General features: G+C 37.7%; 1 protein-coding gene across 1 annotated transcript in view; it reads right to left on the bottom strand.

Moving 5' to 3' along the window:
* Positions 1 to 1853: 1853 nt before the first annotated feature.
* GUCY1A1 (guanylate cyclase 1 soluble subunit alpha 1) overlaps positions 1854 to 25038 on the bottom strand; it is a 36680-nt gene continuing 13495 nt past the window's right edge. Inside the window, exons 2-9 of the mRNA XM_055727935.1 lie at positions 16359 to 16770; positions 13463 to 13524; positions 11778 to 11836; positions 10030 to 10739; positions 8059 to 8544; positions 7401 to 7544; positions 5103 to 5257; positions 1854 to 2862 (exon numbers count right to left, since the gene is read on the bottom strand). Coding sequence (XP_055583910.1) covers positions 2661 to 2862; positions 5103 to 5257; positions 7401 to 7544; positions 8059 to 8544; positions 10030 to 10739; positions 11778 to 11836; positions 13463 to 13524; positions 16359 to 16607 — 2067 coding nt within the window. The 5' untranslated portion in view covers positions 16608 to 16770 and the 3' untranslated portion in view covers positions 1854 to 2660. The remainder of the gene's footprint in view (positions 2863 to 5102; positions 5258 to 7400; positions 7545 to 8058; positions 8545 to 10029; positions 10740 to 11777; positions 11837 to 13462; positions 13525 to 16358; positions 16771 to 25038) is intronic.

The raw sequence follows: 25038 nt of genomic DNA, 5'->3' as shown, positions 1-25038 counted from the left end.
CAGCTTCAGTGAGACCTAAATTACTAAGTTATGCTCAAAGCTAAATGTAGACTCGTGGGTTTTTCTGCAGAACACGTCTGAAAACAAGTACATTTTAAAGTACCTTCTTGAATCATTGTCTTAAAATGTGTGCCTAAATCCCATTTATTCCTCTGAGATTCAAGTGTATTTCTTTATGAACTAAAGCTGAAGTAGACGTGGGAACATTTTGAAATTTTCAGGCAAAAAATTAGTGAAATAAGAATTCTACAGCAATTCTATCCTAGCTGGTAATGTAGCTTAGGGTGTATTATAAAAAGAAAATAAAAGAGTTCTAAAAAGCAATATTGGAAGATCAATTTGATCTGTGATAAGAACTTTGGCCTAGGGTGTGTTTTATTTCACAGAGATACACTTAGGAACGTGTCAGGAACTGCCACGATGAACATCCATGACAGATTTGTATGAAATCTGGCTTTGAGAATGGTCATCATCCAGTCCAGCAATAGTTCTTTCCTAGGGATAAAAGGAAATTCACTCCTAAGAATCTTTCCCATTGCACAGAGAGGGAAAAAGAAATCCTTTTTACTTAAAAGCCTTTTTTAAAAATTTTTATTTTATTATAACATTCAACAGATAACAAGGATGGATAGATTCCTACTGACTTCAGTCATTACTGGCTTAATATCATGAGTCTACTGAGGAGTCAGTAGTCAAATACTCCACAGTTTTAAATGCAGGAGCACCCACATGGGACTGCTACTAGCCCCTGGGTATTTATGTCAATTGAAGAGAATTTTCCAACCAACATAATATTACAAAGATCAGTGGCCAAGTTTCACATAGTCCTTGTTTCCTTGAAACACTGCTGTTAAAAATGTTACAAGTACATATGCTTGCATATGTGCGTGTGTATATATGGCACATGCAAGAGAGAGATGTGTGTAACATGTGGGAAGAATTTCAGGTGCCATTTTTGTGACACAATTATTTCTAAGCATCTTGGATGGATATTGGAGATCTCAAGCAATAGCAGGATTCAATATTTCAAGTTTTGTTCAAATGCTGCTAACAGGAAATCTGCATTCAAATATGCTTTTAAAACGTTCTTAGAACTAGTCCCTTATGAGAATTTTCTCAAGGCTCTGACGGTACATGTTCTGTATGAGTTTCTACTGCAAAATAGGAGGATAAAACAGCATACACAGCTGCTGAATGAACCAGTCAAGTTCAGAAAACGAATGGCACCTCAGTCTAATGTAATTGCTCCCTGTAAATATTGAGAGAGCAAAATCCAATTCAGTGGCAAGTAGCCTGAAGAAAGACTTTTATGGCTTGATGTGCTGAACCCCAAGAGTTTCAGAGGTTAGGATAATAACCAATACTGCGTGACACTACTGGAAATATTTGTACGTATGTAAGCAGTGCAGTTCTCTCAGCCTGCATTTGGGATCAAACTGTGTGGCACAGAGAAATTTCTGTGCAGATGGATCTAGTTGGAGAGGCAGAATCCTAACCACAGGATTTACTATAACTCGTAACTATATTCTGCCAGTTCTAGAGGCAGACCACTCACGTTTCACCATCCACAATAGAAAAGCTGGTACTGTAGTAACGTTAATACTGCGTATATGTGTTTGTACGTTGTGAAGCATTTCTGTTCACCTGTAGATTCCTTTGGCAACTTTAAAGTGAGTATACCATAGGCATTTCACCAACATGTCCTACCCACGTTGCTGTCCCTGAATAAGGATCACAGCTTTAAACTGGTGTGCTTCTGTTCCTGTTTTATACAGTCTGACTGGAATTTCCTTTGGAGCAAACACTTCAAAGCATGTTTTATTACAGTTCTTTTAAAACATTTCAGATTTAAATGACAACAAAAAGAAAACATTTATTGCTCTAATACATAATAGCAAGTGGATATTACTGTTTTTGTAAAGTATTTAAAAAAAAACAAGAACTTGATTATTGTTTGATGATTACAGAGACTTTAGCATGTGATTATACAGTGCTTTAATCTGTATTTGTTTTATACACAAAATAAAGTACATGAAAGAGTAAGCAGCAAACTCTGCTACGTTTATGTGCATTAGCTACAACTAACAGCCTGATCCAGAAGATGCTGAGCACCCTCAACACACTGACTCCAGTCAGTGTTGTTAGCAAATGGTCAGCAGCTTCTAGGATGGGGCCCAAAGGATGTACTGGAAGGAGTATGAGATAGCGATGACGATATTTTAATGGATATTTTCTTATGGAATCACTAAGAAAATATTTTTAATAGTCATTGATAAGCACCAGCTCACAACACTGCATGTGGCTGCATCACTTGCACATTACATTTCCTGACACACGACATGTAAAATACATCTAGAATCCTCAGCACACAGAGAACCGAGAGAGTAGTTACATAGCACTTACAAATCACCACAAGGAAAATGTAATTTTTAGTAGCATTTTCAACAGTGAAGTTGCAACACTGTTTTAGTGCCTATGTTCCTTATGCAAAGGAAAAATAAAAAGTAGTCAGTGACATACTTCCTGAAATTTTAATACTGGCTTTCAGGTGTTAACAATCTAAAGTGCTTTCATGTTTCATACATTTTTAAAAATTTCCCATTTATACAAAAAACTCAGAATATTTATAAATTTATTCTATACACTTGTGAATGTACAGTTTAGTCTATTCCTGATTCCTCACCCAAAAAATTGGCATTGCCATCTCCCAAATCTCTCTTTTGAAACCAAGTCTGTGAGTTTGTTCCTTGAATATAAGCATCCAGAAAATAGCAAATTCCAGGGATATCACTGGGAAAATTTGGTGGAAGCTCTTCTCTTGAGCGAGGTGTGAACACAAAACCTGGATACTCCTTTAACAACCTAGAACAAAAATGAATCATCTTGATTAAAAATGAATCAGTCACTAATTGTTACTACAAGTACAGACATTCAATGATTCTTCAGGCCCAGCAGGGCAGAATCTAATGTAATATTTATGTTATTTACTTAAAATATAAAAGAAATACTGTTCATTTGGTAACCTTGATAACTTGTGCACCAGTGCACACAAGATTATTGCCTCTCTTTTTTTTTGTCATGTCAATGTTTTGCATGTAGGTGCTATGTTTATTGTAAATGTTTTCAAAAATCATTTAGTACTGAAAGCTAGCTCACACTAGCACATGAAACCGTAATTAACGTTCTAATTAATGAAATACCAAAAAGCTTATTAACTGAACTATTCAGATCCTCTTACCAATTCTAATAATTTGCTTTTTCACACATGTGTTCACTAAACTCAGTGGTCTTCTGTATCTGAAACACAGATTACTAATCTGTAGGGATAAATACAGATGACTGGCACCTAAGCTTCCAAACAATTACCGCAATATACAGGAATTCTGTAAGGTGCCATAACATTATCAATATGTGTTTAGAATTGGTGTATGCATTAAAAAGAAAAAAAACACTAAACAAAAAGGAGATTAATACATCATTCACTCAGGGGAAAAAAAGCAAACATACAACAATAATAATAATAGTTTACCCTTTAACCAAATTGCCTATTTTATAGGCACTCAGAGAATTAACTCTTTTTTTTCCCCAGCAGTATAGTCATTTCAAATATTCTCTTGAGATGAATACACAGACATGCAGAAACCTACTTACGCCACAGGTTATGAGCAAGTCTCGTGTGGACGAAGTGTCTAATGGTTTTAAGAAAGGACTGTAGTCAGTATCATTCAAAATTATTTTCCATATGGATATGGAAAAAAAAATATCACTGTTCTTCTGACATACATAAGCCCTGGTGATGCCAGTGCTATCCCTGTATTTGTATAGAGCGCATGATCAAAAAGGTTATTACTGCGTGCCCTAATACCTGTGCTACTTTTCTCTAAAACACCTCTATGGGACAATCTAAAGCGTGGCACCCTGTGGATCGCAGAGTGCAGTCTGCAGGGGCTGTCAGGATCCTGTCCCACATCCTCTGGCTGACCTTGGATGCAGAACCTTGCCCCAGGGCAGTATCAGACACACGGCAGTGGGTACAAGCCGAGTAGGAACAACTGACCGTCCAGGCTACGCTGAGGGTAGCAAAGCTTCCTTGAAAGGAAAAAAAAAAATTATATCCATATTTCTGGTTATTTTACCTAGCCAGCCATACCACTTTCTACGAGTAGGTTCACGCTCTACAGTTCATTCTTATAAAACTTTTGGCCACTGTGGGAGAAACAATAGTCACTGTCAGCTCCGTGGCATCAAATTCAGTCAAGCTGGAGTTCAGATGTAGACTGAATTGTTACCATCAAATTCAAAATGGTTTCCTATTATTTTTCCTGGCACCTAAAAGCACTATACTTGGCCATGAACATGTTGCAAGGTGAATTTTAAGTACAATTACACAAATAATACAAAGAGAGGATCGGGTTCAGAGGACAAATGAGAGATATTGTATTTCCTGTAGGAGAGACTGCTTGCAAGCTGTCTGCAAAATTATGTCGTACACATCACCAAAAATGTGCCCCGAGTGGATAAATAGTACAGCCTGTGTTTCATACTAAAAGGTTTAAACCGAGTTGGGATCAAGATCTATATAAATTAAACAGCTGGTGTGGTTGGTTGATTGCAACCTATTCATTCATCTCCCCTAACCAAAAGAGAACAAAGATGTACATAGGGTGAGGTTTAACCATTCTGCAGATAGTTAGGTTGCTATTTTCAATGGTACCTGCAGCCAGTTTGGCATCCATTCACACTGAAAACCACACAGCTCCAAGAGGAGCCAACTATATGAGGGAGAAAAACAAACAAACAAAAACCCCAGACAAACAAGAGGTATACAACTGCAGGACAAGAAGAAAAACTGGTCCAGACAGTCCATTTATTTTAAATGTAACATCTGAAAAATAAATAGCAGCTGTTCTGTTTGGCCCTTTTTTCTTGCTGCTGCTGCTGGTTGCATTCTGACTAAAAATAACCACCAGCAGTCAGATAAAAAGAGAACGAGGAAAATAAACAGCCGTACTTCAGACGGGGAAAAAAAACCAAACAGGAAGATAATGAACTATTACAGTAACTACTTCAGGTAGACATTGTATAGATATGAAGCACTGTACCTGTAAGTTGTTGGGCTGACATTTATTTTTCTAGGTATACTGCAAGATTCAAACTTATTGGCAAGGGTTACATTATTTCCAAAAAGGCAATAACGAGGCATTTTAACCCCAACAACTCCAGCAAAGACAGATCCAGAATGAAGGCCAATACGCATCTTCAAATAAAAGATAGAAAACAGCATTATTAGGTTAGTCAGTTTTACAAATTCTTCCTCTGTTAAAAAAAATGAAATAATGAGCTACTAATCTAAATTGAGTTAGTACAGTCTCCTTAAAATGTCTGTGTTCTGGTCATCACTGCTTGCAGAGAGGAAATAGCTGAAGTTTACCCTGCTTTGCATTTATAGTAATTCTTCATCTGCTATGACTGTGATAATTCTGGTCCCTGTGGCAGTAAATTGATCTAGAAACATCAGCAGGAGTTACTATGACACTTGGATACTTTCCTGAGAGGAATTACATGACACAACGTTGTTAAGACTGGTGACAGTCAATGAACACTACTTGCTTTGCTGTTAAGGTCAGAAGACAAGTCTTAGTGAATAGCAAAGACAATATGTATATGCTGTAGTTCCAACTGAACCATATTGACGAGGTCACAGAGTAAATCCCAATCCCAGAAATTTATAATTGATCAAAGAATGCAGCAGTTGAAACATTTTGATACCTCTTCTTTGTTACTCGTACTCAAATTTTTGAGTTTTGCTTAGCTAGTGCTGCTTTCTATGTTCCTTCCCCCCCCCTTTTTTTTTTTATTTGAGATGTGTTCTTTTTCTTATGTGCATTATTATACATACATAGACATGTTTTCTTCAGAATAGCACTCTGGCACAATAATGGGATGGTGCTGGGAAGCTAGCATCTCTACTATGTGTGCTACTCTTCACGTACCAAGAGAATATCCTATCATTACAAAGAAGTCACCATTTCTAATGTTGAGTGGAAAAGCAGAAAAGCCTGCAACAAAAGAAAAATCCACCCACACAGCAAAGATGGCTAAAATATGAACATCAATACACAAGTCTGATTTAAAATGGTTTGCAGTCACATCTTTTTCTTTGACAATCAATATATAAAATGACAGTAGACTGTGTGACGTATTTGTTGCTTTGCAAAACAGCCAATGCTTTCACGAAGAATTTCATTAAAATAGAAGCAAGCTTTCATTAAAAATAGATTGTTTTCTTCTAAGAAGCTTCTAGCTCATACTTATACAAGTTTTTTCTCTCTGCTTTAAAATTACTTTTTAAAATGTAATAGCGTTCTTCATTCAAAATCATAGAGGCAGCATTTGTGTGGAAATTATAAACATGTTATAATACTGTCAAGATGTATCCAGATTTTTTAAGTGTAATTTAATTTGATATTGTGAAATATAAAAAGTATAACATTTATTTGTAATATAATACTGCTGTTCTCTGTGATAGATGTGGAGCATGTAATCCTCTTAATAACCATTTTCTTTTTCTTGGAATACAAATATTCCTTAATCTAAAATCAAAGAACTCTGAAGTTTTCTAAAGGACCAGATGAACAGATACCTGTTAAAAATGAGCAAATGAAAGACATAATGAACTGAGACACCTATATTAAAAATAAAAGGACCCCATTCCAAGACATCTGAACTTAGCAGAAGGTCTACATCATTTGTCACGCACACAGGCCTTTCTCTTTTTTTTCTCAGCGGGAGGTAAACCTGCATGAATAGTTCAGTACATGTACAAGTCCTCACTGAAAGGAAGCCATAAATATAACTACCACTGAATCTAACAGTGGCTTTGACAGCTTTAACACCATTATCTTCTGGTAGTGATTCAGTATCTGACTGTAAGACAAGAACAGCAACAATCATCTAAAGATGTGTGGAGTACTGCAATCAGAATGTGTCTTTGATGATTTGTATTTATACCTGTTACCTCAAAAGACTTAGATGTTCTCACTGGGTTTAATTTTGAGAGAGGATTAGTCTCCTTATTAGAAAACATTAACAGAATATTCCACGCTACTGTTAAATGTATTGCTACTGAGACAAAAACTGTGGCATGTCAGTGCACACATGTTGATTTGACGGCATTTCAGTCTTTTGGGTTGACTTTCAGATCTCTTTCATCTTTACCTCTCTACAAAACTCTCATTCATAGCACTACAAAGGTCAGCTTCTCCAGCCATACAAACTTGACTTCCCCAACTTGCCTGAGTTAATGCAACGATGCAAGATTTTCTTGAGACAAAAGCCCCAAGGGCAAAACAAACAGAAACACCCACTTTAACCATATAAAATACAATAAAATATATGACCTTGATAGGCTCTCCATGGGGAGACACCACCTCATCTGACAGCTCCATCATCTTCAGGGCCATCAATGCTATTTGAACAGCATGCGTTTCGCTTTCTTTGTGTAAACCTCCAGCGACACAGTAGGCATCTCCAATAGTCTCAACCTAAAACAGGCATATTTGTTCCTTACTGTTAAGACTGTTTGACATACAAAAGGATAGTTTGTGAGTATAGTAAGAACTGTACCGACATATTGACTGAATCTTATCTGTCCTGCTAAATTATTTAAGTCCTGGGCAAATCCTGCAGTATCATTCAAAAGGAAAAATTGCACTTTATTTATGGCTGGGCATGATGCTAAAATACTTTTCCCCGCCCACCCACCATCAGGCACTCATAGCTACATTGAACACCTATTTACTACAGATTCACAACACGGTCATTGAAATTAATTTTTAAAATTAACTCTTAAGTTTTGGTGGGCTTCTCCCTTGGCTGAATGAATGGCTGATTCTGTTGATCTTTTTTTTGTTTGTTTTTTGATTTACTTTAATATGTCTTTCTTATAATGAAGATTTAGGGCAAAATAATTTTTAGACTTCTATTATCCTCGGTCCCATTTAGTCTTCAATTCCATTCCTGCTCCAGAACCCCACAGAAATGCAATAAATTGTGTACCTTGTAGACATCTAGCTCTCCACATTGGTAATCAAAGCGAGTATAAAGCTCATTAAGCATGGTGATAACCTGCATAGGTGAGCATTGGGAACAGATGGCAGTGAATCCAACAATGTCAGAGAAAAGCATTGTGACATTATTAAATTTCTTGGCTTGCACAACTTGTCCCTGCCACAGCTGCTGAGCAACCTCTCCAGGAAAAATGGAAAACAGAAGATCTACGGTCTTCTTCTTTTCTTCTTCAAGTGCTTGATGGGCCTGCTCGAGGGTTGCTTTTAGCTTTCCTAACCTCTTCTTCAGTCCATCCTGAGCTCTGGCCTGCTCTCCTATCAGGACAACATCTCTCAAGGCATTGTGAATGGGAATATCTGAGAGGTACAACCCACGTCCTGTAAAATCTTCTAGTCTATCCACACAAGGAGATCCCAAGAACAGGATGGCACTGGACTCAAAAATGTAGATCATCTGGCCTTTAAGGTCCATCACCTGAAACAGTTAAAGAAGCAAGAATTCATGCAAAACCTGCATGGGGATGATTTAGAAGCCAGAAGTTTTAGAGGAAATAAATTCTGCTGAAACACAGGAAAATCAGATCAGTCCACAGTCTCTTCATTTTCATTTAGTAGCCTAAGAGAAAACATGGGGTGCTAAAACATAGAGCCACCAAATAAGTTTATTTGGCTTGAGCCTTCTGGTACAAAAGTTAGACCACAACTTAAGGATAAACTAATGATGTTTGAGTATCAGGATCAGTTTTAGCTTAGGAAGAAATGAATTTTCTGCATTTTCATCTATTGATAAAATGTTACTGACAATAGTGGCCTATGAACTTCTGCTAATAACTCTAGTGTTTAGTTCATGCACCACTTTCTAAAATAAAGTGATAAAATCTGCTTAAATTTTATCATAGGATGTCCAGTACTCACTGCAATTTAAAATTAAAGGCATAAATGGAAGAAATATCCCATTTTAATAATTAAAAAAAGCAAAGTATTTTGTATGAAGTATTTTTATGTCCCTTCTGAATTCACTTGTGCAACGTGCAAGGTGCTGCAGTGCTCCGCTTAACATTGCTTTGAAAGACCATTTTTTAAAGAAAACCTGTTACTTGCAAATAGAGATTCGTGTATGTTAAGTATGTGCAAAAAGCAAAGCGCAGTCTACTACCCCTTGTAATCATTAAACTGTTGCCTAGCGCAGAAACAGCTCTGAGATGAAGTAGCTAATCAGTGCTACACTTTTTCACACTTCATTATTAACTAGGCAAAACCTTTATTGAAGTTCTTGGAGCGCTGAGTCTGAACTGGTGATTTATCCTGGAGTGCCCCAGGTGTACATAAACTGGACTTCAGCTAGAGCTAGTGATGAATAAAAGCAATCATTGGATATTCCATGTTTTTTACTGTCCCGGGCCATTTGCCACACACCCCAGCAAAGGTAGTGAGTAATCCCATCAGCTAAAACTATGTGCAACCTTTGGCAATTGCATTTGATGAAAACATCAGAATATCAAAGATACCAAAACATCAAAGAAAGGAAAGGCTGAATGAGCATAAGGAATGGCTACTTCTTTCCCCAAATCCCAGAGCTGTTGTTCCCATATGACTGAGGGGTACTTTAGTAAAGCTTTCCCTGCCACTGTCCTTGTGTTGGAGACGCCCTTATTCTCAACAGCATGGCATGTCATTGGCTTTATCTCAGTTTACTGAGTTTATCTCAATATTTCAAACTTTTTTTTTTAATAAAATCAAGTTAACAGTCGGGTTTTACTTGTGTAGAAGTCCTAAAGCAGAATATTGCCTGAATATTGGCTTCAGAATCTGAACTACATGAGTGCCTTCAATAAATCATTATTATTCAGTTGTATTATTAGATGTTGAAAGGTAGACCATGAAAAGTGCACCATGTTTTGTAGCTATTTTAACTCTAACAAATTCCTCACAGAAGTAATGATTATAGAAAGTCTCTTACCATGGATGATTTCATATCAGTATTATCCCATCTTCTGACTCGTACAGTAAACTGCATATTGAGCATTGTCATTATTCCACTAAAAGTGCAGCTTACTTTGGGGGTAAGAATCTCAAAATACTCTTCAAAATTGGGCTTCGCTTGAAATTCTCTCCTGGTCAAAAGTCTTCTTATCCCATTTCCAATTTGAAGAACTGACATATCCTTGTCAAACATAAAATGAAATGGGAAAGTCTTACAGAACACAGAGGCAGGAATCACAAGTGAAGACTGTGGTTTACATGGAGATAAGGAAGGTTTTGCACTTTTGACTTGTATAGAGTACAGCAAATAAGGCTGGTTTGCAAACTCAGTGCAGTCATTATGGAAACAAGGAGGCATGAGCATCACTTCCACCTCGGTTTCATACAAAATATGAGCTGCTGCTTTAATAATGCCAGATAGAATAAGACTTGTGATTTTCTGCGGAAAGAAATAATACACATTTAAGAAGTCCTGATCTTTCTCAAGGCATAATATGGAAGCATCTTCAAGTCTGTCCTTCTTTCCTGCTTCTTGGCTGTGGCCACTCTGCCTCAGCAGAGTAGTGAAACTGTTCAAGAAGTCCTTAAGGGTTCCTCCAATAACCCCTAATATGTGTTCATCCTCTTCATAGCATATTTTGAATAGCTCTTCACCAAGAGATTCCTGTAGAGACTCCACGGGAACACCTGCATGGAACCACATTTTAGTCAGAACTGCACTCATCACACAGAGGCTAACCTCCGCTTTCTTTTTATCCTAGACCAATCTGAATTATCAATATCCTTCCCTGACCCAGCCCTGACACCTGAAGGCCCTCTCCTACAAGAGTCTTGCTGTAACCAAAGGCATATTCGTGGTGCCTGGAAAACAGGCAGACAATAGGTTGCAGTCTGGAAAGATCCCAGAATCAGTGTTCTTTGTAGAGATGGAGCCAGAATGAATGCACGTTTTGGCACAGGATTTAATCCAATTCCTCTAGCTTGATATAAAGAAATAAAAGAAGAATTTTAAAACTTAAAATAAGAATACAAGGTAAGAATAGAACAGGATCTGTGCACACATGCAGATACAACTGCTATGCCTGATCCAGTAAATTCAATGGCCCTAGGAATATTCTGGGATGCCAAGGCCAACTGGCACAGAACAGCTCGTATCTTTGCTAGTAGATTTGTTTTAACAGGACAGCTGCAAGCAGACTGTTGGGTATGTTCCAGCTCTCCAACCATTACTGCGAATAATTTGGAAAAGTGTTATCTGTCACAGGTCAGCTGTGTGCCAGGACCAGCTTAACAGTTCAAGTGCACAGAAGACCATGTTTCAGGTCCTGGAAATGTTAATTTGCTATTATAGATGTAGCCAGAGAGTTCTGTATTGCAAGACTACAGACTACAGTCCTTCAGAAGATGACAAGGAGCAAACTGTTTTTCATGAGTATAAAACTGTACCTCACTACATAATGTATGTTAGAACTCCCTCTAGGTGTTGGATCTTAGGGGTGGGTGATTCTATGGCAGCTCAGGCTTGAGAAACTCTTCTCTTTAGCTCAAATTTTGACACTCTGAACTGTTAGTGTCAGAGATCACTGTTTAGCCTCTGGTCAGCATCACTGTAGCCCTTGCACGGGGAAAATATTTTTTAGTAACTAGATTAATTTATATATACATACATTAGCTTATATATATAACTTAAAAATACTTTAAATATATATTATTAAGCAAGTTTACCTGCTGCATTAGCATGATCACTGATTATTTTTTCAAAATCTTCTCTATCCCCAGCTTTTCTGTAAAGAACATAAAAATATAAATAAAACCCCTGAAAAATCAAGATAAGCATGGCAAAAATAGTAACTAACAGAAGTTACCTACCCTATCTTTAATGTGTACAGACCAAGTTTTGCTGATCAAATAGGCAGTTTTCATTAACTCAAAAGAGGGTCTTGGTAGGATCTTACGTTATCTTGTGCATTTGCGCTAAATTAAAGTTTTAGTGGTCTGAGCTCAGATTATGGATTGAGGCCAAATGCTATTGCCTGTCATTGATTAAAAACTCTTATGTTGCAACAGTTCCATTTTTGTTTGGTCTGAGTTTTTTGCTTGAAGCCATAACTGAATTTCATAATGTATAATAACTGTATAATATAACTGTATAATATAATTGGACTTTATATTCAAGCATTTATTGGAATTACATTGCATTAAATTCAAAAGAGGTGAGAAAGTATTTCTGTTTTGAGAGGAAATACCGATAAGAAATAGTGACTTCAAAATCACTTGTTTCTCAGTAGTAATCCAGATTCTGTGACACAAAACTGCAGCCCTCTGAGTTCTCTGAGGTCAATAAATGTCAACCTGAATGTCCAGCCCAAAATGATGAGAAAGACACGTAGCTTAGATTAAATTCCATATAAGCAATAAGCATTTGATACATGCTTTCTGAATTTCTTCATTTGAAATACTTAGATGTATTTACATACAAAAGCAACACATTTAGATCTGGCTTACATTTGCATTATTACATCATTCAGAATATGATAATTTTTTGTTTCAAACTAATATGCCAGGATGCAACACATAATTAAAGATAAGGAAAATATTCATATCAATAAGCCAGTCAGCAGTTGCAACGCACATCTGACTAGCTATCTTTGGTTCGGTCGATGCTGCTTTGAAATTATCAAGTATCATTTAAAAGATACATTGCAATTATCTATTCTTATCATGGTGAGCAACAGTGTAGTTTCCAACTTCATTATTTTTCTCCACTGTTGAAAGAAGATCTAAAATAAGGGGCATATTTTTTCAGATGCATTCAATAAATCGAATCCTCATTGTACAATGAGATGCTAAGAAATCCTCGCTCCCTACAAGGGTCAAATGATTAATATTGTGTTAGTACTAAAGAATGATGAAAATCAAGCTGAGTTCCTTGGAAACAGAAAGCAGAAGCCAAGCGAGCCCAAGACAACACGTATGTCAGTATCTGTAGTGTATGATCATCCACTGTACCAAAAGCCAGATTATTTTGTATAATACTAACCCTTTGCATCTTAAAAACACCAGGCTATATCCATGTACAATTATATCTACCTTTCTAGCTATGCCTGAGTACTCTCTGAGTTCCTCCAAAAGACTTGCTCATTTTAAACAAAGTCCTTGCCTGTTTCCCCGCACAAACAGCTAAATGTGCCCACTAAGTCAACTTCGTGATTTAAATATTTGCAGATATGTTAAAATAAACTAAGTCATTATTAACTTACGTTACCTTAAATGTTACACACCAATTTGACAAAGATAATTGAAAACAGATTCCAGAAGTCCCGATTCTCAATCACCACCCCAGTCCTTATGAACTGTCTGCAAAGCATTTTTGCTGAGAAGTTAGTTGCAAACCCATTACACATACGTACCTGGCTTCTTTTATTCTGTATTTTGCAAGTGTTCTCTGAACTGCCAGATTTAGCCTTTCAAACTGGGGAAGGAAAAAAAGGTATATTGATTAAAATGTCATTGCTGAACATTTAATCATGAGAAGAAAATTTTTATACAGAGAATTACTTTGCTGTCCTTGGGACTTTTTTCAAGATGATGTAGTTGTTAGAAACAGCATGTCATTTCTGTGTTTGGGATTTAGTTTATGTTGATGTCTTCAGCTCCAGTACCACTACATTTAAGCCCCGTAGCTCATGTGTGCCAGCGGTTGTGCATTTTAAATATAGTGATGTGCGTTACCTCCAGTTTTTCAGAAGGCAATAAAGCCAGTGCTGCTAAGAGATAACTAATCCAACTTCCTATTATTACCCATCCCCTCCCCCTAAAAAACACCCTGCCATGGATACAAAATGTAGAAAGAAATCTTTTCAGTTTAAAATACATTCTCCTAACAGAAAAAGCCAGTTATATTATGTATTATGCATAGAACAAACGAGTATAAAGTGGCTCTTCTGCCAAGTAACTTTTCTTGGATATTAAGACTTAATTTTTTTTTTCCAGACAATTTTCAGAAGTGTCAAGATTGAAACTGCAAAAGGTAACAGAGTTTCAAATGCAGCTATGAAAGAATCCATATAGCATTCCGTGCTTCGGATTACCTCTTTTTCTGTTTTCAAGACTACAGCATTTCAAGAAAATGTTAAAACCATTTATTTTTTATTTGTAGAAAAAGAAGAATTTTGGCTATGTGTGCTGCAAACCCAAAATCCCCTCTAGATGAAAATCTAGCACTGTAGATAAGCTGTGTAAAAGGACTCCATAATAAAATAAACTATCATAAAGATTTACCTCCATTTACCTCAATCCTGTGGTTCCATATCCTTTCTGTAGTTCCTAATTGGAACAATTACACTTTCCAAACAAGCATATTTCAGACTGTTGGGGCCAGTAAAGCTCCCTTAGGTATATAGACTGATCATTTGAAACCCAAACGTCCCAAAAAGAACAGTGCTAAACTGCTATGACGGAATTTGGCTGTGGGGCTTGCTGTGGTCTGCCTTGTCTTTGGTTCTCACTCCTTGAAGAAACCAGCATTTTCTGTGGCATCTTTTACTTTTTTTATTCGCAAAAGGAAATTTTGCACACCCAAAGAAAATATCAGGTGAAAGAAAGGCGATACATTCTGGAGACTTTTTCCAAGCAAAAATCTAAATTGAGGAACTGTTTACGTATATGAACACAATGTAAATTACACCTGTGTATAAACTGGTACAGGAAGTGGAACACAATCCAATTCATTACTTATCTCCAAACAATGTCCTGTATGTTGCTGTAAACACCCAAAGAAGCAAATAAAACAATCACTACATTATATCTCAAATTTAATCAGAAGTTTTTTCTGGATGCACTATGTCCTGGACTTCCATGCAAAACTCACTCTTTTCATGAGGAGCTCATGAAGCAGTCGGGGTCACGATGCAGCCCGCTGTTTTGGAGTTTCCAATTTGAAAGAAGATGGTGGTATAATTGCTGATGGTTAAGTAAGGCACTATCAAGTATCTGAGCAATGTGAAATACATTTTTAAGCAAGCAAAACCTTTCTAAGGAGAACGAGGATTGGGAATATGCTTAGGTCTGGACCCCAAATTAGCATGAGAACAGACTATTATACCTTGGACAAAGCTCCAATGAATATTACTTGAATAACTGTAAATAATAGTGGAAAAAAACCTGGAATTTCAGTAGCTCCTGGGGTACCTGGTCATAATATCCTTGATGGTACCAAGTTTTTGCCCCAGCTGATGAACTAGCCTATCATGATTACATAATAGGCAGCTGCATACATTTATACCACTCTTTAGAGAAAAACCGTACCAGTTATCTATTTAAAAATCCCTCCAACAGCTATACACTAGTGACTTCACGACACCATAGAAAGGGTGCTTTGCCAGATCATTCTTGAGTTAAAAGACCTTTCCTTTATATATTTGAAGATCAGTTTAAAGGGATGATTTTTTTCTGTGTAATGCAGCAGAGGTAAAAAGGGGGTCTATCAAAACCGCAGAATTTTAGCAAAAGGGTAATAGATGAAGAGTTGTGAAAACAGATCTGCAAATAGATTTAACAAAACTCTAGCTCTTTTAGTAAAGTACACTGAATGTCCAAGTAGTAGAACTGTAATGAAATGACTACACAGAGTTGGCCATTTGCCATTTGTAGTCTCAATATATACCAGCCAGTTCGTTCACATTTCCCACAGAATTTGAAGCAAGCCCAAGTGTTGAATGTTATGGAGCTGCATTTTTCATGGTTTTTTTTACAGAGATAAACCATGGTATTCACCTCCAGCAAAGCAAACCACTGTGAATGCCCTGTACCTGTTTTCACTTGAGTTAAGCACAGACATAAGAACACCTTTGCGGTAAATGCAGACAGTAATGTTTTCTAAAATAGTGTGGCAGAAGGTTAGCATCACAGCAGATGAGAATAGCTATTTTAATTTTTTTGTGATAATGAGTAATGCACTTGGCAATATGGATTCAGTTAGGTGAACTGATGAGATGACCACATTATTTACACAACTAGGTAACAAGGCAGAGTTGCTCTAATTGTATCTTTATGTAAAAAATACGTACAGAAATACAGGGATTTAAAAGGAACATTTAAAATGATCAGTGGGAGGCTGCAAATACAAGACAAAAACATCAATCCAGAAAGAATGGAAGAGGATGAAATGAGGATTTAAACTATACAGAACTATGTAAGAACACAAACTTTGAAGTTTAAAGGCGCACATCCAAAGGCTGGCATAAAATGTTTTTTAATATTTATAATTAAATGCTATTAAAGTATTATTATGCAGTATCTGTTTACCTCAGGAAAGATTAGTTTGCAGATGCTTTCAGTCAACGTGTGCAGGTACACTCTACTTCTGCTCGTTTTCCTTTGTGGCAGGTTTCCTTGAGCATCTTTTTCATGGACTTCTTTGCAGATGGGCAAAGCCGCTCTAGAGCTGTTTTCTGTGCAATCCTTGTCATGTTCCTCAGGGATGTGACTTGGAGTCAGTAAGGAGAAAGGACATTCCCCTGTGATCTTCAAGTCTTTCAGTTTTGTACAGAACATACTGTACAAAGTTTCCCTCTTGAGAATAAGAGTACTTGGCTGTGAGTTTAATAGTTCTTTTCTGTTTATTAGCAAGAGCAGAAGATGCCAGAATAGTAGACAGGGCAACCACTGTGGAAGATTACTGGTAGCTATAAATCACCACAGGAACAAATATGTGCCCCTACAAAACAAGAAGAAAGATAAAATAATTTAAAATATTTAAATAATAATTTATTTTCTCTTTTAAATTCCTGTGACATGCCAGGTTTATCATATGTGCATTAAAATAATGGCTTTTCTAGGACTTTGCTCCGGAAAGCATATGTGCCATTTTAAGCATGTAATCCCTACTGACTTCAGTGCTTCAGGTAATTAAAAGTTACATGCATGGTTAAGTTCTTGGCTAAATTGGGGCTCTAGTGATTAAAGCAGAGGCGTTGTTTTATCTGGTACGTCTTTGGTCACATTGATGGATGAGGTTTCTAAAAAAGTAGAAAGCAGAATTCTAATCAGAAAACCTTTTTACTCTTCATAAGCAGCTATTAAAAGCCACCTGATACAGCACAATGAACCTGACTTGTTACGGATACTTGCATCTCAATTTACTTGATGATCCCTTTTGTGACAGAGAGGTATATGACTGAAGTTACTACTCGCCCTCCTGGAACAGCAGACCACCCGAGACCAAAGGTCCATGCCTTGTGTATGAGCTACTGGCTGGTGACAACTAAGATCATGGCATTTTGACCACTGACTTATATCTGTTGTATATATATATGTGTGTATATATATATATATATATAAGACCATAACTGAACTTGCTTGGAAACACCAAGGGATTTTTATGCTTTTAAAGGGGATATCTTTCAAACAACAGATTTAAAAAAAAAAAAGGGGGGGGGGGCTGAACTTTTCATTTTAATAATCATTCCATTTGTTACATTTATTTCAGTCAGACAAACTGAAAAAGGCTTTTCCCTTAAGGGCTTCATTTTCTATTGACTGTATCTCATTGCATTGGATCCTCTTATCCTCATAATAATACTTTAAACCAAGGTAAACCTTGAGAGCTTTTGGTGACTCTGGAAGCAGCTGAAGTATCACATTTGTCTCTCTGGAGATACAGGACAATAACGATTTCCTTCAGGCATACTACGGCTTTAATCAGCCTGTGTAGCACACCGCTTATTTCTGCCCCTGGGACACCCAAAGGGCTTTTAGGGTCACACAGCAACTGTACCAGGGTTAAAAATAACTAATTCCTTGATACAGGCTATCAGCCGCTTCTTTTTGAAACTGCTGGAATGAATGGCACAGCAGGGCAGCGCTGCAGACCCAGCACACGTGGCGTGGCTGAGAGGAGAAACGGGCTGGCCTGGCTGCTGCTGGGAAAAAAAATATATTTGGCAGAAAAGGCCCTTTCAAAGTATGCTGTAATACCGATGTGTCAGGCCAGCTTCTAGGAGACATCTATCAAAATTATTAAAGCATTATTTTAAGAATCAAAAACCACAATGCTAAGAACAAAAGGCTGAAGAATGTTTACATAACGTTCTATATTTCAGTTTTTACATAGAAACTCATTTGTTTCTACTGCCTGGACATCAGTAATGCTTTATGTTTTATTGCTGAATACTGTTGTGTAGCAAATGAGGCGGTGAAAAACTTCAAGCAAGAACCACACTCTCAATACAGAAATATACTTAATAATTTTCTTTATAATGTCAGCATTTTTACATACATGTACAAGTATTTTTATTCAGGAGTCGTTATATAACCTTGCATTACTTTACAAAAAATGCAGAAAATAAATACCTTTTCTGTAGTTACACTGATCTGTGTACTGAAATAAACTGTTAAGAAAAATAGTAAAATTAATATATATGTGCACCACTACCAAAGGATAAAAAAATTTACGGCTTTGGCATATATTACATATATACTCACATGCTTTGCTGAATTTGTCCCTTAAATTTCACGATAAATCTTGAAATTATAGAATAGTAATACTAAAACATTTTAAATCAAGTATACCAGCATTTTGGAAAGAAAAAAAACCTCTGAAATATATTTTTGTGAAAAAAATGTGTAATAAAACATTTAAAACATCTCCCAGTGAATGTAATAATGCATTTATATGTGCTGCTATTTAAAAAAAACAAAAAGTTGCTTTCTCTGTGAAGACTGTAAGACTGAATTAGGGGTTAAATTACATACCAACAGATATTTACTGCATTTGCACTAAACTAAGAACAGGGGAGGTGAATGACCTTCAGCAGTTACCAGTGGATTTGATGGGGGGGTTTTCTCCCTGCTGGTGAAACTGTTTTCTGTTTCTAGAAGACAATCAGGAATTATTTGCCAGTTCACTTCCATGCTAGCATTTTGTATTTTAATTAAATTACATTTGATGGGTTAGAAAAAATATCCAGGCAGGTAGAATCAGCTCTGTGAAGGAAGTGATGCCATTATTTTACCCTGGAAAACCCGAAGTCTCCACAAGCTGCCAAGTGGGAAGGAGAGGTCCCAGAAGATGGTCATGTTCCCAGACTTATTTGGGGGTAAAAGGGGCACTGATGTGAAGATCCCTGAGCTGACAAAGCTGCTGGGCATGCAGCTACCATGTCTGCAGCTTCTTCTTGTGATGCAGCCTGCCATCCTTTGTGCTGCACAACACCCACACGCAGCCTCCTCCTGCCCTGGTGGGGGCTGGAATCTGTGCCCTTGCTCTGAACATGACCTTAGGGTCCTGCCAATTGCTATTTAGGACAAAATCATCATTGATTTCAAGATCTATGATGTTTCTAGTAATAATGATGTTGTAAAAAACCAGTATCATTAATGTGCACATCTTTAAATTCCAAATAATGACAGTTCCTAACGAAAGCTTCCTGCAGAGCTATTTTCGGGGTAACCTGAAGTTCTTGTTTTCCCAGAAACAAATGGGATGGTCCTTTGGTAACATATATCCCAGTTCAAAACCTACATCAACTTAATAGACATAACAATTTTCAAGCAGTGGCCAATTCAAAACTCTTTGTGACCTCTGCAATGACAAGACCTCCTAAATCACATCTTTAAAAAAACAAAGCAGAAAACCTAATTCCATAACACTTCAGAGGGCTCAGACACTGAAAAAAACCCAAGCATGTACTAGGTCTTCTTTTATTAAAATATCAGGTTTGCATCTGGTATCCTAAGTGCATCTCACACTTAGTATAACTAAAGTTCAGGAAAAAAAATAATCTATTGTCTTACAGGAAAACCTGTCTCACTCAACCGGCAATTAGACAGTGGTTTTAAAGGTCTGACAGGAGAAAGGTGATGAATCACCAGTGTAGAGTTTACAGAAGGCGTTTCAGCAGTATAATAAGCCTTAAAAATGTATGAGAAAGGTGATGGCACACATCACAGGCTAAGTCAAACATCTGCAGATGTGTTTCAAGAATGAGGAACACCAGCCCTCCCATTGTTCACAATGTTTAAAGACATTTTCCAACCATAACAAAAAATAAGGAACGTGAGGAAACATGGGAAAAGTTTCTGGGTTTAATTCCTCTCCAAACATGCTTTGAGAGAGCTCATCCCAGGGGAGCAGCAGCGCTTCATGTGAGTTCTTCATCTCTGACATATTAATTGATGTCATATTTACCTCGGGAAGCAAATTGAAAATTAAAATTGAATAATCTGCTGTGAGATCAAACTACAAGCAACCAATTTATTTCGTGCCTGGCTGAATGCAGCATGGCACTGTGCCACTCAGAAAAACGAAGATGAATTTACATAGTATTGTCATAGGAGCAGAATAACTTCACAGTGCTCAAAATGCTTTGTGCAAACATTTCATTGTATATTTACATCTATACTTGTCTTGCAGCCAAAATGCCTTCCTGTATGCTTATTTGTATCAGTTGCTTCTGAATACTTCTCTGCTAAAACATTTCCTTGACAGTGCCATGAAATACAGTGCAATGCATCAATCATACAGTAAAAACCACTAATATTCACAAGAATTAAGCAATGCCACTTGGTAACAGTAGTTAAAGGTAGTTTATAATCTTAGCTTATTGACATGGCACAAAAATTAGAAGCCACATTAAATACTTTCGTCTTACTACAAGCAGAGCCCCTTGCTCACAGTAGGGCAGAATATGGTGTTACACTATAATGTCACTTTTTTTAAATCACACCTATCACTTTGCTAGGTGAACTGCCGCATGTTGAGCAAGATTTTTTTTTAAAAAAAATAAATAATTAGTTTGTTTTGCAGCAGTCAGAAGACACCACTGACTGGATCTAACTTTCTCCAGCACAAGAGTGACTGCAGCGCTTGCAGGAGCCCGGCGTGGTCCGGGTGCTGCTGCCCCAACAGAAGCAGCTGTGACCTTCTGCCTTGCCCTTCGGTAAAACGATGGAGGCTGTGCAGTTCCCACACAGCTCCAGTCTCTGTGTGACGCCTTTTGCCCCTCGCCAGTCAGCACGCCTCTGCCCACAGCAAGGCAGGGACTGGGACTGTTAGGCACAGGCAAAACGCAGGCAGCTTCTAGCAAGGCAGGGTGGCACCCACCACCCCAAGCAGCAGCAGCTCACTGCGGATTCAGCTGTCATGCCTGTGTGCAGGCAAACACGGGGAAAATAACGAAATCCTATCAGTTTGTCTTATTAATCTGAAGTGCAAGATGTGTACTTCGTTTTTTCTCCTTCAAGTGCTGTGTGTAGCAACAGAATCAAAGCCCTGGTGATGTGTCCATTTCCAAGGATTTTAAGGAGGCTTCTAAGACAGAGAGAATTGCTCAGGTCCACTTCAATGTATAAGTTAATATTTTAAGAAGTCAAAGGAAGCATTTACTAGTCTTATTAAATCCTGTACAAATAAGTAAGCTTTGGCTGCTTCACTGTCAACTTAAAACATGCTCAGAGTGCCCACACTTTCAAAGCATTAATTTGTTTGGGTATTGCTTTGGAAAGCACAAGATGGAACTAACCGGAGGAGATAGGCAAATCTGCTTCCAGATTTCTAAGTGGTAGTGAGTCATACCTATCAGAAAACTGCTAATTGCTGGCTTAGGTCGAGGACATCTTGGAAAAGATGTGTCCTTGTGAAGAGGAGTGAGATGTTTTCCTGCATGTCCCCAGTCAGAGACTAACCCATCAACTGAAATTTGAGGATGCCTCATTTTTCCCTTTCCAGTAATTTGGTCTGTTGTTAGCACAGTAAATACATTTGCTAACCAATCTGGGGATAACTGTGTCATTACATAAGAATAATTTTAAAACTGTATCATGTGTAACTTGCATATTAGGTAAAGTACACAGTAGGGATAGGATTTATAAATCTCCAGCAGCAACAGAAATGTAATTAAAATATTACTCAGACTGAATTGCATAAAGAATATAACTCTATAAAAAGAAAATTGCAAAGGCAAGGACTTGAGCTCTAGGAAATCCCAAATATAGGTGATCAATCCTAAATCATTACCACCCTTGTGTGGATATGGGTTTTACTTACACTACAAAGTAGTAACTTTTTTTCCAGCAGGATTCTAGGCTCTTTCACAGCGCAGGGTTTTGCTGCTTGAACAAAGGCAGTAACTGATGAAAAGGTTGTTACCCTCTCTGTGGATCAGGACGAGACATGATATTGGAGAGTGAACTTTGCAATAATGAACTGGTACCCAAGAAATTACCAGATTCAGCAATCTCAAACTCCAGTCTAGCTCTCAAAAGGAATACGCTTTGTCAGGCATTAACTTTCCTGCTTGTTCCCCAAAACATCCACCCTTGTTTCTGACAAGCCATCCCTAGTTCTGACCTGTCCGTACCCCACGGCCCTTTAGAGTAGTCTGACAATATTTTCCCCAAAGCACGAACTGCCGTTGTGTGCTGTGCAAGCCCGGTTCCAGTGCCCTTACTGCCAGAGCTAGCCTGTTCGGGGCTATTTCTGAGAAGCACACTTAAACCTTTTCTGCCTGGCACAGCAAACTTTTGGTAGTAAGGAAATATCACAACACAACACAGCACTTGCAGTGATTACCAAGCCAAGTACAAGGTGGTAAGGCAGCTATGATAAAATAATACGCGTCATAGCAACCAATTATTATTTTAACAGTCCAGACATTTTAGAAAATCCCAATTCCGTGTCATAATTCATCCCAGCAACTGTCCTGCATGACTGCTCAGGGCAAGCTAAAAATCTGGACCTTGCTTACAAGAAAGACTCTCTCCCCACATAATGTGGAATTTCCTCGCCTCTCTACTTTTTTTTCTTTATGAAATGTTTTAAGAAACAGAGAAACACAATCAAGTTTTCCCTCTGTGCTCCAAGTCGAATGGATTGTGATCTGTGTTGCTGCAACATCAGACAGCTACCAAGCTAGGAGATCAAGAAAATAATTACCTTTGTTTTCAGAGAAGAAAATGTTACCTCCTTTTCCATCTTGTCCCTATTGTAATCAGCAGACAATCAGTTTCACGGAATACATAAGTAAACTTCAGAACTGATGATATGTCTCATTTTAAAGTCATCATGAGACAGATTTCTGCTGCTTGAAAAGTTCAGCATTCGTGCAGTAACACCAAGCTCTACAGCTTGATATGAAACCAGTGTTCTCCAAGACAGGGGGAAACCCTGGTTTTAAAGCAGCACTGAATTTCCAATAGTGACTGTGTGACTGACTCATTTCCCTGTAATGGTGTGAAGCAAATCCCTGGACACAAATGTAGCCCTGGGAGAAGCCCAGACTCCACATGCAAAAGTTATATTGCAGCCACATCTCTGGTTTCAATTAAAGGCACAGGGGGAACCCTAATTGCTGCGCCCGTGTTCTGGCATGTAGCTAAAGGAAGGACTGGTTCCCAAATGTTCCTTATGAAATATATATTTGCCATTTTAAGTATCACATGTACTTTCATAGGGTAAATATTTTTCCTATGCTAGCACCAAATAACAGGGAGGCATGCTGAGAAGATAGCGTGGGAAAAATATTCTCCTCCTGCGCGTCAAACCCAATGTGTGCAAACAGCCCAGCGGGCAGCCCCCCCGTGCCCAACACCCCTTCCCCCCTCACGCACTCAAGAAACCCCAAATAGAGGTGATTTTTGTAGCCCTTGGCCATGGCACATCCTCGCACCCTCACCCCTGGTCTGTAGGGTGGCTTGTACCACCAGCTAAGCAGCTCACGATGAGGACACTGCCCCCGAAAACCCCCGCCCCGATGGGCATTTTTCCTGAGGCAGAGCTAGAGACCTCCCTAATGGTAGAAATAACCTGCTGTAGGTAACCACAAGACATTATTTAACTTGGTTTGGGTGGGGTTTTTTTTGAGAAATACTGATATTGAACCAAATAGCTGATGATACCTTAAGTGATCCGGGTACCCAGATGAGGAAGCAATCGCAACAGAGGTGCTGCAGTGAGGACAAGCAAAAGCAAGACCAACACAAAGTGTCTGGCAACTGTTCTCACACTTTAAAAGAATAAATTTTAAATTTAGCATTTAATCTGCATTTGCAGCCTGTGAAAGTACAATATTTCATGAAAAACATTAAGAGGAAAACTAAGAAATACATTTACATCTTCAGAACTCTTTCTTTTCAATAATTAAAACTTGCCCTGAGGACATGCAGTGCTCATGACAGCCGGCAGGAGTTAAACGTAAAGATCAAAATCTTGACCACAGCTGATGGAATGTGAATTAGAAGTCACAAATGGAGAAGCGCTTGGTTCTAGAATATGAAGTAACTGTTAATTGTTTTGTTTACTGATTTTTCCCAAAATACCTACTTACAGCTGAATCTTTCAAACTTGCCAACGCATATAACTTTACTTATTTAACTGAACCTCCAACTCCAGATGCCTGCAAACTCTGATTTTTTAGTTCATGGTGCAAAAATTCTTTTAGGAACAAAGAGAGTAAAAAATAATTGTAATTATTCTGTAATAAGAGCAAAATCTAACAGCTTTTTACCTCATACTATTTTTTACTGAAATCTTTAACCAGTGTTCATGACTTAGCCAGGATTGCTGCATCATTCATAATAAATGAAACCATAAACTATTTAAGAATTCCAAATTTGTAATGCATGAAGTAACTTCTCATTTGAGAACCATGGTCTAGATTAACTGTGAAGCATCTTCAGAGATGATAAAATAATTCTCCTACATCTTCAGAAACGCTTATCTTGCTGAGAGTTGTGGGTAACTGTTTATGCCAGTGACTCATAGGTTTGCATAAATACTATTACTGTTATTTTCCCAAAGATACTGGAGCATGGTAGAGCAATATAAGACATTGATTGTAGCGTCTTATGAAAGTGCATATGGTTAAATATTCCCTTTGTGTTCACAGCTTTAAATTATAATGAACAGCAAGGTCTATAAATAAAAGTACTTAAAGTTTTATAGATAAAAGTACTAAAAGTTTCCCTGAACTCTATAGATCTTAGAGAA

The sequence above is a fragment of the Falco cherrug genome, chromosome 1, assembly GCF_023634085.1.
Source record: "Falco cherrug isolate bFalChe1 chromosome 1, bFalChe1.pri, whole genome shotgun sequence".
Classification (NCBI taxonomy): Eukaryota; Metazoa; Chordata; class Aves; order Falconiformes; family Falconidae; genus Falco; species Falco cherrug.
Note: the sequence above shows the minus strand (reverse complement) of the source record. Positions and strands in the feature narration are given on the sequence as shown.